Raw genomic sequence first — 13,041 nt, 5'->3', positions numbered from 1 at the left:
GGAGCCTCTGGCCTTTGTTAGTCTTGTATTATTTTTAATTTTAGTTTCTTGTGTACAATTTGGAGTTTTGTTTAGAGGCCAGCTGAAGGACACCTCAGGGTGCGGGAATTTCTTGCTGCATTGAAGACCTGTTGGTGGCCTTCGGCTGTTGTCTGCTCTATGGTCGGGTTGTTGTCTCTTGAACACATTCCCCATTTCCATTTTCAATTTTATAGACACAGCAAGAAAAAACTTTAAAAAAAAAAATTGAAATATTGAAATGATTTGTGTCATAAAATTTCAGATGTGCTGCTTTTCAGGTTGGTAGGTGGCAACACCAAACACTTTAATTTATTTTTGGCCTGGGTATTTTGATGTGTAGGTCCCATAGTTTATTTCATGTTTAGAAATATTGTCCACCTCAGGACTTATCCAATTCAGCAGTATGAACCATGCAAGGTTGGTTCTTGGTTTGTTTGATTGGGCTTGTTATATCAGACCCCTCAACTTGATAGAGTGCCAATATCTCTGAACATTGAAGAATTCTTGTAACAACTCTTTGTGATATAAATATAAATACAACTTTAAAAGGGTAGGAGCAGTAAGGGCCTTAATTGGCTCCTAATATCAAGTCCATTGATGTCCATAAGAAAAGTCGGTCCAGTTTAAAAGATGAATAAACAAGAGTGATAAAATAAAGTAGAACAACTTTAGTCATTTATTCACCTAGAAATTTTTTTTTTTTAAATTTAGGTATTTAATCCAAATCACCTGGAACAAAGTTAAGCCTTGAGCTGCATGGATCAACAAACTAAACTCTTAAGTCAAGGCATTGTCTAGAATGTTATAAGATTGTTTTCTATAACACATGTGATTTTGGTCATTGAAACATATTAAAATTGGTATGTTTTAAATGAGTTTATTTGAAATTGAAATAGGCGCTATTCAATTGAATGTCAGAAAAAGAAGGCTGCCTAATACTAAAAAAATTTGTATGGTAAATGAGCAAACCTAAGTACAAACTTGCTTATAACATAAACAAAGTTATGGAAATCTTTCTTTCTCTGCAGTCTGCACCAAAAACTTTTTCAACAAGATCAATATTCTGACATTTTTCTTATTGGTCCAAACAAAGTTTTGCAAAAACTTACTTGTCTGAATGAAATTTTACTAGTCTAAGGCACTGGACTAGTGGCTAACCGTGCAGACTGTCCCTGGTGTTTCTTGAAGAAAATCTGCTGGTCCTTACCATTATATATATATTGCAAAATACCAAAACTGAGTAGTTCCTTGCAAAATTTCATTTGGGTATGACCTTTTGACCACCCCTTTTTGAGAACTTTTGTTACAGTTATTTACACTTAAATTTTGTTCTCTCAGGAAGAAGCCTTGAAGGAGCTAGCCATGAGGTTAGATGTTCCCTACAGATCTGATAGTTTTGCTGACTGGATCAACAACTGGGTTGATGATACATCTTCATTGTATGATAGTGAACCAGAGGTTAAGGTTAGTTCCCAGTATTAGATGAGCTTCAAGAAGAGATAATTTAGAAAAAAGTTGTTTTCTGCACCCCTTTTCGACCCCTAATTATTAAAAGATATTGGCCATAACCTTCCATTCATCGAAATTGTCAAAATGACCATTGGGTGCAATAAAATTGTTATTGTAAATGTTATTCGTTACAAAATCTAATATAAGGGATCATTTGTCAAATTTTCTGTTCGTCTTTGCTCTCTTTTTTTGTATTTTTATCCCCTTCTAAACCAGAGACAGGAGTCATTGAGACTCCAACAGAACCTTTGAAGCAGGGCTTCCAAAACGGTCATATATTCCGTACATTTGATTAATGTCCGGTAAAAGTCCGGCTGGGCAAAGCATGAAATGTCATATACATTTTAGTTTTCAAGGCTTTTTCGGTCATTTTAACATATGTCACGATCTTTTTGACCCAACCTTTTGCCTTTAACATCTACACATTTCCGGTCATAAAAGTGACATGATGATTAATTACTATCAAAACAGCCCCTACTTCAATACTTTCTAATTTTAATCAAGGCTAATAAGTTGTTGGACAGGTGATATCTACCTGTTCAGTTGACAGGTAAACTTAGCCCAAATAATTATGACGTCTGGCAAGGCTATTTTAAAAAATTTTCTGGGACGCCTTCCTACAAGGTCGTAGGAAGGCGTCCCAGAAAAAAAAATAAAATAGCCTTGCCAGACGTCATAATTATTTGGACTAAGGTAAACCATGTTCAGTACCCGACATCGTATCAATGGATCGGTCTATTCACAATTATTTTCTTACATTTCAGCGGTTTGTAGCTCATTAATTTAGTCCAAAAGATTAAAATTATAAGAAATTAGTTTATCTACATGATTTGATAAAAAAAATTTAAAAGGTTTAAATGAAAAATCGTCAGAACTACGTCGAATGAACTAGAACACGTGTGCGCATGTGCAAAGGTGGGGAATTTAATTATGCATCCTTTATTTCTTCAAAATGCTAAAATTATCATTGATACCTGTATCTTAACGTTCATTTCAAGCATTTTGTGGAAGAAATAACGTGGAAAGAGCTTCTTCACTCAGTCATGCTTTGCAAACGTACACGGATTTTACGTATCCGTTTACGGTCCATGTTTTACCATTGTCAAGTCAACATCCGGTTTTAGAAAAACGTGATTTTCAAAACGAAAATGAAGTTTTTGACATGTCATTTTGCACAAATAAAGAGTCTATGGCAGATATGAGCACGATGAAGTGCACACTTTGAATGATGCACTGCCAATTTAACAGTTTACATCCAAACATCCAAAACAAAGTAAAGTTTAAAATCGTTTTTTAATCTAATGTCATTATCATTTGAATGGCCATCTGATTACCATAATTGTGACTTAGTCTTAAGGGATTAAAATCGGGATCAGATATAAAATGTCCGGCTGGCTCAAATGTTTTTTGGAAGCCCTGCTTTGAAGTACCATAGCTTAAAAGTTTTGATCTGTATAAATTTGCAATTTGCCAAGAACTGGTAAAGAGGTAAACATCATACATCCACATCATCTTTAAAAACAAGATACCTTATACATATTTGACGATGGTCTTTTTTTTCCATTCAAGACATATCAGTAATTTACCCAGCAGCTTTTGCCTTAGAGAAAGTTAGTATTCAGAGCAGGCCTTTGTAAATTTGATAACTTTTACTTGCTTCATTGTGTTGTTTTTTTACTCTTTCGTTGATGTCTACATTTATTTTATTCCTATGTCAAAAATGAATTGGTATCTTCAATGACTGTATGTTTATAGTCCAAATATATGAGGTTTTATTTTGTTAGTTGGATGATATAGACAAAGCATGGGATGGCAGACAGCGTAAATGGAAACCAGAGTCTCTTTACCTGACTGAATCTGCCAGCAGAGCTTCCACTAGGATGAGAGAGTTGTCTTTCCTTAGTAAAGGATCACGTAAGTACCACACTATACTGTAAATTTAGAAATTACTAGAACACACCCGCGAAATCGCGGGCATTCAGAGCGGAGTTAAAAGTATGTAAAGTGTTGTTAGAAGTTTTATACCTCCTCCTTCATTTCCAAAATTCCCAATTTTTGGTTTTCTATCAATTTCAATATGAACATACATTTAGTATGTTATGAACATTTAAGTAAGGAGCCTGTAGTTCAGTGGTTGTCGTTTGTGTGTTACATATTTGTTTTTCGTTCCTTTTTTGTACATAAATAAGGCCGTTAGTTTTCTCGTTTGAATTTTTTTACATCATCATTTCGGGGCCTTTTAAAGCTGAGTATGCGGTATGGGCTTTGCTTGTTGTTGAGGGCCGTACGGTGACCTATAGTCGTTAATTTCTGTGTCATTTTGGTCTCTTGTGGAGAGTTGTCTCAACATGGCAATCATACCACATCTTTTTTAGCTCACCTGGCCTAAAAGGCCATGTGAGCTTTTCTCATCACTTGGCGTCCGTCGTCGTCGTCTGTCGTCGTTAACAATTTTTCAAACATCTTCTCCTCTGAAACTACTGAATGGATTTGAATGAAACTTAAAATGATTGTTCCTTACAAAAGTGTGTGCTTCGATTTTTGATCCGTCAAAAAACATGGCCGCCATTACTTAAAATAGAACATAGGGGTCAAATGCAGTTTTTGGCTTATATCTCAAAAACGGAAGCATTTAGAGCAAATCTGACATGGGGTAAAAATGTTCATTAGGTCAAGATCTATCAGCCCAGAAATTTTCAGATGAATCAAACTAACCATTGTTGGGTTGCTGCCACTTAATTGGTCATTTTAAGGAAATTTTGCAGTTTTTGGTCATTATCTTGAATATTATTATAGATGAAGATAAACTGTAAACAGCAAAAATGATCAGCAAAGTAAGATCTACAAATAGGTTAATATGACCAAAATTGTCAATTGACCCCTTAAGGGGTAAATGTCCTTTAATGACAATTTTTCACAATTTGTTCATCATATTTGCTAACTTTAAAAAATCTTCTCCTCTGAAACTACTGAATGGATTTGGATGAAACTTAGCATGATAGTTCCTTAGATTATCCTGCACAAAGTGTGTGCTTTGATTTTTGATCCGTCAAAAAACATGGCTGCCCTTACTTTAAATAGAACATAGGGGTCAAATGCAGTTTTTGGCTTATATCTCAGAAACGAAAGCATTTAGAGCAAATCTGACATGGGGTTAAGATGTTCATTAGGTCAAGATCTATCAGCCCTGAAATTTTCAGATGAATCAAACAAACCATTGTTGGGTTGCTGCCACTTAATTGGTAATTTTAAGGAAATTTTGCAGTTTTTGGTCATTATCTTGAATATCATTATAGATAAAGATAAACTGTAAACAGCAAAAATGATCAGCAAAGTAAGATCTACAAATAGGTTAATGTGACCAAAATTGTCAATTGACCCCTTAAGGGGTAAATGTCCTTTAATGACAATTTTTCACAATTTGTTCATCATATTTGCTAACTTTAAAAAATCTTCTCCTCTGAAACTACTGAATGGATTTGGATGAAATTTAGCATGATAGTTCCTTAGATTATCCTGCACAAAGTGAGTGCTTCGATTTTTGATCCGTCAAAAAACATGGCCGCCCTTACTTTAAATAGAACATAGGGGTCAAATGCAGTTTTTGGCTTATATCTCAAAAACGAAAGCATTTAGAGCAAATCTGACATGGGGTAAAAATGTTCATTAGGTCAAGATCTTTCAGTCCTGAAATTTTCAGATGAATCAAACAAACCATTGTTGGGTTGGTGCCACTTAATTGGTAATTTTAAGGAAATTTTGCAGTTTTTGGTCATTATCTTGAATATCATTATAGATAAAGATAAACTGTAAACAGCAAAAATGATCAGCAAAGTAAGATCTACAAATAGGTTAATATGACCAAAATTGTCAATTGACCCCTTAAGGGGTAAATGTCCTTTAATGACAATTTTTCACAATTTGTTCATCATATTTGCTAACTTTAAAAAATCTTCTCCTCTGAAACTACTGAATGGATTTGGATGAAACTTAGCATGATAGTTCCTTAGATTATCCTGCACAAAGTATGTGCTTCGATTTTTGATCCGTCAAAAAACATGGCCGCCCTTACTTTAAATAGAACATAGGGGTCAAATGCAGTTTTTGGCTTATATCTCAAAACGAAAGCATTTAGAGCAAATCTGACATGGGGTAAAAATGTTCATTAGGTCAAGATCTATCAGCCCTGAAATTTTCAGACGAATCAAACAAACCATTGTTGGGTTGCTGCCACTTAATTGGTAATTTTAAGGAAATTTTGCAGTTTTTGGTCATTATCTTGAATATCATTATAGATAAAGATAAACTGTAAACAGCAAAAATGATCAGCAAAGTAAGATCTACAAATAAATTAAATATGACCAAAATTGTCAATTGACCCCTTAAGTCATATATTTTGTAATATTGAAGAATTGTTAGCTGTACATGTTTGCCTGGCATGGTTCAATATGTTCAATAAGGCATTGTTTACCAGGTGAGCGATTCAGGCTCTTGAGAGCCTCTTGTTTTTGTAATCAATGAATTTTGTAAAATATTTAATGAATGGAGAATTTCAGAAAAGGTATCAAAAGTTCACATGAATAATTTTAGCGCTTATCTGTATATTACTATATAAATTAAGTGTATTTACTTTCAATTCTTAGTTTAGTAATCGATCCATGGTGGTCAATTGACATAGTATACAGACCCTCTCCATTTAATAAACTCTGAACAGTCTTAAAATACACTTTATTCGTACTATTTGTTTGTTCAAAGTATACAGAAAAACGCAAACCGTTAGTATAATCTGACTTAAAATTTCGTCCAATGACGGGACAATATCCGGATGCCTTTTTTCTCGTTTTTCTCCCAAAATAACTCAATCTGAATAATCATATGAATGGATGACAAATGTGACTATGCACTGTACATATAGGACACAGAGTCGTGTTGATTAATTTATTGTGGAAAGAAGAGAAGCGACACCAAAAATGAGGTCTTCTCGTTTAATAGTATAGATTGCGTGCATTTATTATTGCAATTTTGTCATTTTAGACTTAAATGAGATTTAAATTTTTACGATTTTGAGAAAAATCCTTATTAATTCATATAAAATATTTCAAAATGTGGTTTTAAATTATTGTTTTTACAGCTCTGTCGCAATTTTTGCAATAATAAAAACCTTGCAATAATTTCATGTCAACATTTTTAAATAGGTTGAAATTGTGATGATTTTCTTGTTTGAAGAGTTATCCTTTTCCTGGTCCCTCAAACAAAGGTACTATAAAAATGTCAAGAATTAATTTGACAAAAGATATTTAGCATAAAGGGTTTTGAAATTTACAATTCAAGTGTTAAGTGTCATACTATATATTGAGAGTTTCATAATTTTCAGTATTTATGAGGGTCAACAGCATGAAAAAGCATGTTTATTTGTGATGACAAGCTTTTGTGCAAAATATTATCTTCACTGCTAATGTATCTTACAAATTGTTTTGTAAGAAAAGTATTAGAATTTAATATTTTTGGTCTTGTTTGTATTTTTATAGTTTCTCAACTGCAACACATAAAACTTATGAATAGTAAAGATTAAAGATTTTATAAGAATTAATAATTGTTGACCTCAATTGGAGATCCATGGAACAACAGTGGCATATCCAAGGGGGAGGGGATGTGTTCCAAGGGTTGGAACCGCCAATTTTTTTTTTTGGACGATCAATGCATTTGAATGTGGACATATAGTTGGAAACCCCCTTTTAATCTGGGTTGGGAATTCCTCTTTTTAAAAATGGCCGGATCTGCCCCTTAAGAAGGCTCGTGGGTATAAAGATTTCAGAAAAAAAATAAACAGTTATTTTTCATTACAAATTTTATTTATTACCTTATTAAGTTGTGACTTTATCATATGGTTCAAAAATCATTCCAAAATATCAATTCCTGTTGGCCCCAGATGACTTTTTAAAATGTATATAGCAATGAAAAGGCTCCAAATTATCTGCCTTTGGTGCAAAAATGCCATTTTTTGGCATTGAAATTAAATATCTTTTTTAACTCATCTGTGACCTATATTTTTTATTATAATTTTCAAATAAGCTGTACTTAAACTGTACTATTGTAAAATTTAAGCGATTTCTGTAATTTAGTTTTTTTTTTATTTAACAGGCTATTGAAATTGTTTTTAATTATGGAATTTGCTTGATTTCTTGTTATTGAAATTTTTAATAAATTCCATGTTAATTCTGTACTGAAATGTTCTGTGCTGCGCACAACACTTTCTATTACAAAGAAAATAGTATATTTTCAATAGAATGTACTGTGCCGCGCACAACACTACCTAACCAAAATACATTGTATGGAAAGTGTTATTAACCGCTGAAAAGGTTATAATACCAAATAAACATGGAATTTATTAAAAATTTTAAACACAAGAAATTATGCAAATTCCATAATTAAAAATAATTCCAAGTTCAAATAATGGCCTGTTATTTCTATATTACCCCTCCTATTAGTTCAACAGACAAAAAGTACCTTTACAAAAATGTATGCTAATCTTCTGAAGCCAGATTGTGAGCGTAAATGAAGGGTGACCCCGTCTTTTTATCTTATTTTTCTATTCAGTATAAGATAAAGTTCATTTGTAGAAAAATATAGGGAAATCCTAAATAAGAATAAAATTTTGATTTAGACCCGCAAGACACCTTAACAAGATATTTTTGTTGTTCCTCGCAATAATTTTTTCTAAGTATAGATTGCATAGTTAGTTTATGCACAGTGTAACTTCTTCCAGCAATAAGAGGTTTGACTGATCTTTCTGGTACCCTGAGTGGATATGATGAGTATCAGTCTGACTACTTACACAGTGATGAGGAAGCTGACATTCACTCAACCATAACAAATTACAAACAAAGGGATCAGGAAGGTCAAAGTTTAATGGTTGATGACTATGACCCGGAATATACAAAAAATTTACTCTTGAATGATTTGATGAAGGGAAATGATGATAAAATTCTTCAAGCGGGAAAAAGTGAGATCAGTGATATGGTAATTGAGGATAAAGTTGTTTTAAATCGTCCAAACTCAAATGAGGATATGACTGAAGATGTCAATATGGAAGATGCAACTACACAGACAGTTGACAAGGGAATGTCTGATAATCAGAAAAAAACAAATGATCTGGATTCTAACCATGAGGGTATACAGAGTCAAAGCATGTGCGTGAGACTTACAAGTTTACAACTTGTTGCTTGGTGCATGCTTAATGCTTAGAGTTAATAATTGCTTGCTTGCCTGTTGCTTGGTGTTTAGTATTTGCATGTGTAATCTAGATATTTTGTTTATGCTTTGTAATGCTCTTTTCTAACCAGGTTGCTCATTAGGGTATACAGATTCTGAGCATGTGCATGAGACTTACAAAGCTTACTACTGTTGCATGTATATTATGAGTTAATGATAAGAATTATTATACTTTGTGCATGCTTGCATGTTGCTTGAAGTTTAGTATTTGCGTGTGCATGCTTTGTTCTGTTCTAATTCTGCAGTAAAACCAATTATCAGAAACAGGTATAGGTAGACTGCTGAAAGATTTTCTCTACTGGACTGAATGAGTAGTGGACTTCTGACTTAAGTGATGTAGCAACCTTTATTACTGGGGAAGGTCTGGCATGGTTGGTCATGACTTAACTGAATGTTTGTGTAAAGATTACCTTGTTCACAAATTTGATATGTTCCCTTGTAAATTGAGAAGATAACTATTGTATTTTAATCTTGGCTTTCATAAAACATAGATTTTACACAGCAACAACCTCTAATGTTATCTCCATTCAAATACCACACAGAGGTTGTGAGTTCGAATCCAGGCTCCTGCAGGTGCACTCGACTTCAATTTTAATTGACTTGGATTGTCAGTCTTCCTATCGAAGGTTGGTTGTTTTCTCCAGACACTCCGGCTTCTTCCACCAATAAAAACTGGCTGCCATGAAATAGCTCAAAAGTGGTGGTTAAAAGTGGCTTAAAAGACCAATAATCAATCAAATACAACATATTAAAATAAATTCCATTTTAGAAAAAATATTTTGATCATAACATTATTTCCAGAAATGTATAAATGAAATATATGCTCATATGTTGATAACTTTTGCAAGATACAGGAATCTAAAAGAAAATATATCAATGATGTCATTGTTGAAGTTATCTATAAAATATGGAGTTATCTTCCTTTGTTAAGAGTTAGTTGATTCAACTACAATCAATTCTTTATACCATGCAATATTTGAATTTACTTACATTGATAATTTAAAGCAATCTTTACCCTTTGTTATTTAAGTTGTGTGTTGTTCATTAGTTGGAATTGATTTTCACTGATATATTTAAGGGAGAATTAGATGTTCAATATTTGAAAGTATAAAAAGAGGGGGGAGGGAGGGGACAGAAAACAAAGAATTTAAATGAAAGCACAAGCAAAGATCTACTGTCTGCAGCTCAAAGAAATGAATACTTCTACAAATTTTTTTTATTTTAGATACATGTACTTTTGTAAAATTAAGTTGATTGTTCCTCCGCCGTTTCCACCTCTGTTGTGAATTTGTTACATAGGAAAAAATGGAAAACAACACGTTTAATAGTTAATTGCGTCCGAAACGCTTTTCTGGATTTGCTTTATCAGGAACGCTCAAAGCATTTGAAATCTGAAGATGGATATAAGTAGAAGTTACTTTTACACAGTACATAAAGAATGGTTAAATGAAACAGTTGAATTTAATCTTTCTACTTAAAAACAGTATAAACAATTGTTGATAAACCATACACATTTTAATACAAATATTTGAAAACTGCTTTTAATAATAATACTAAATTTATATATAAACTTAAGAATGCTCAATGACGTATCTCATGTCATAAGTGTTAAGAAATATTATTATACACGAAGAAAAGAAATTTTATACCACAAGTTGTTTTTACAGTTCCGGAGGATTAGAAACATCTTTCTCTCATTGATACATTAAAGCAATTGCCCTTTGGTGCTTACAAACACTTTGATTTTAGTTGTGGGTTGTTCATTAATTGGGATTGATTATACAGTGCTTACTATATATAGTGCTGATATATCTAAAGAAGGGGGAGTAGTAATAGAAAACAAAGATATTAAATGTGAGCACAGGGACCCCATCTACTGTCTACAGTTCAGAGATATGATTACTTCTACAACTAGCTGTCTTTAAAGAAGATTCATATTTATCACAACCAAAACAAAAAGAAACAAACAAAAATTTGTTGGTGACATTTAAGTACTGTTAAAAAGAAGATATCTTCAATTTGAATAGCCTTGACTTAATAGATAATAATGTTTTTGATTATAACAGATAAGATTATATTATATTTTTGAAACAAAATTAGAGGCCTTTTTTGTATGATGACAGATAAAATTATATTATATTTTGAAACAAAACTAGAGGCCTTTTCTATATGGTGACAATAAACACACACTTCAATGTATAGATTTTTATCATATTGAGCAAACTTTAAGGTAGATCCCCTACTTAGATTGATGTGTGGCTTAGTGATGAAGTGCGTTTATAATAACTGTCCCTTTGAGGTTGGTTTTAAGTTTTATAACTAATTTTGACTTGCTACGTTTTATTTCAATTTACTTACTTTTTCAAATCAATTTTGCTTTGATAAAATAGTCAGAAAATTTCTGGTCAACAATTAAAAGAAAAGAAACTTACCATATATATGTCATAGAAAAAAAAATAATTCCCAAACCTAATTTAAAAAAAATATCTTGGTGTTAGTGTGCTATAGTGATACATATAAAGAATATTAATGATTGAAATTTGACATTTCAGGAACTCCTATTCAGGAATTAGATGAGAATGATGGAGAGCTGTTAGATATAGAAGATCTGGAAAAGTAAGTACATGTAACTCAATCAGAGAATCGTTAATATAATTAATTTTCTTGTGCATTTCCTTTCACTATTTATTCAAATTATTTTGGTTTTATCTAAATCATTTTGGGGTTTACCTAAAACAAAACACAGATTTACCGTGTCTATAAAAGGGGTAGGTTGATATAAACTGAATCTGAGTGCTGTTTTGGATTTTGTGTAGAAAATAATGGAACTTGCAATAACATAACAAAAATGGCAGCAGTATTAACACATTTTTAAACTTTATAAAGTGTTTTAGCTTTCTTTTTATACCCAAGTAACTTTTCTTGCTGTGCAAGACTATCAATTGGCTCTTTTTATTTTATTCCTGTATATGTGATGCAAAAGTTTTGAAAGCATGAACAAAAGGAAATGAAAGTTTACTAAGTTTCTTTGAATTTGAGATTACGAATACCCAGAAAAAAAAGAAGAAATATGATGAGTCAGTTTACTAAATAGAAAATGACTAAATTTTACGGACGCCATCATGAGTTGGTTGACAGTTATGGAATAACCGTATCACAAATGATATCGGATATGTTCCTTACGTCGTAACTACAATCCCCTTCCCTTTCCTGAATGTGACCTACCGAATTAGACTATTTACCGGATTTGTTATAACATAAGCAACACGACGGGTGCCGCATGTGGAGCAGGATCTGCTTACCTTTCCAGAGCACCTGAGATCACCCCTAGTTTTTTGGTGGGGTTCGTGTTGTTTATTCGTTAGTTTTCTATGTTGTGTCGTGTGTGCTGTTGTTTGTTTGTCTTTTTCATTTTCAGCCATGACGTTGTCAGTTTGTTTTAGATTTATGAGTTTGACTGTCCCTTTGGTATCTTTCGTCCCTCTTTTATGTAAGTAATTTTTCATCCCCCAACCCCCATGCAGCTCAAAGTGTTCAGTATTTCCTCCCCCTCTGTTATGAATTTGTCACATAGAAAATTCCTTTTACACAGTACATACAGAATGGTTTAATGAAACAGTTGTCATTTTTCTCTCTTATTAATATTATATAAATAAATATGAAATTTGAACACATGTTTAATCTTTCTACCGAACTCAAAATCAGTATAAACAATTGTTTTAATACAATACACCCTATTCTATCACAAATATTTGAAAGTGAATACTACATTTAAATATAAACTTAAGCATGCTTAATGACATATCTCATTTCATAAGTGTTAAGAAAATATATTATATACATAAAGAAAAGAAATTTTATACCACTGTTTGTTTTAACAGTTCTGGATGATTAGAAAGATATAAACTAATAGGTAAAAATCAATCAAAGTAATACAGATATTTGATATCTTTTTAATTGACCGTTGCTTTTCTCTATTATGTACTTTCAGTAGAAATTTTTGACACAATAGGAGATATTGAATGTAGAAATAACTATTCTTTTGGTAAAAATTAAAATCATACAAAATAATACTGAGCTCAGAGGAAAATTCAAAACGGAAAGTCACTTATCAAACTAAGAGCGGGCATTGTAAAAGTTTAAATACATATATTTAAAAGAAAAGCAAATATGACTTTGTGCTTCAAAACTAGAAGGGTATAAATTCAGGAGTAGCTTAAATTAAATATTCTTTTAGCA

At 32.3% G+C, this 13,041-nt stretch overlaps 1 protein-coding gene across 1 annotated transcript in view; it reads left to right on the top strand.

Moving 5' to 3' along the window:
• LOC143058019 (uncharacterized) overlaps nucleotides 1–13,041 on the top strand; it is a 114,686-nt gene that overhangs the window by 78,093 nt on the left and 23,552 nt on the right. The window contains exons 40-43 of the mRNA XM_076231479.1: nucleotides 1,360–1,485; nucleotides 3,315–3,444; nucleotides 8,297–8,701; nucleotides 11,355–11,418. Coding sequence (XP_076087594.1) covers nucleotides 1,360–1,485; nucleotides 3,315–3,444; nucleotides 8,297–8,701; nucleotides 11,355–11,418 — 725 coding nt within the window. The remainder of the gene's footprint in view (nucleotides 1–1,359; nucleotides 1,486–3,314; nucleotides 3,445–8,296; nucleotides 8,702–11,354; nucleotides 11,419–13,041) is intronic.

Source organism: Mytilus galloprovincialis, chromosome 14, assembly GCF_965363235.1.
Source record: "Mytilus galloprovincialis chromosome 14, xbMytGall1.hap1.1, whole genome shotgun sequence".
NCBI classification, from domain to species: Eukaryota; Metazoa; Mollusca; class Bivalvia; order Mytilida; family Mytilidae; genus Mytilus; species Mytilus galloprovincialis.
This window is presented reverse-complemented; position numbering and strand designations above follow the sequence as displayed.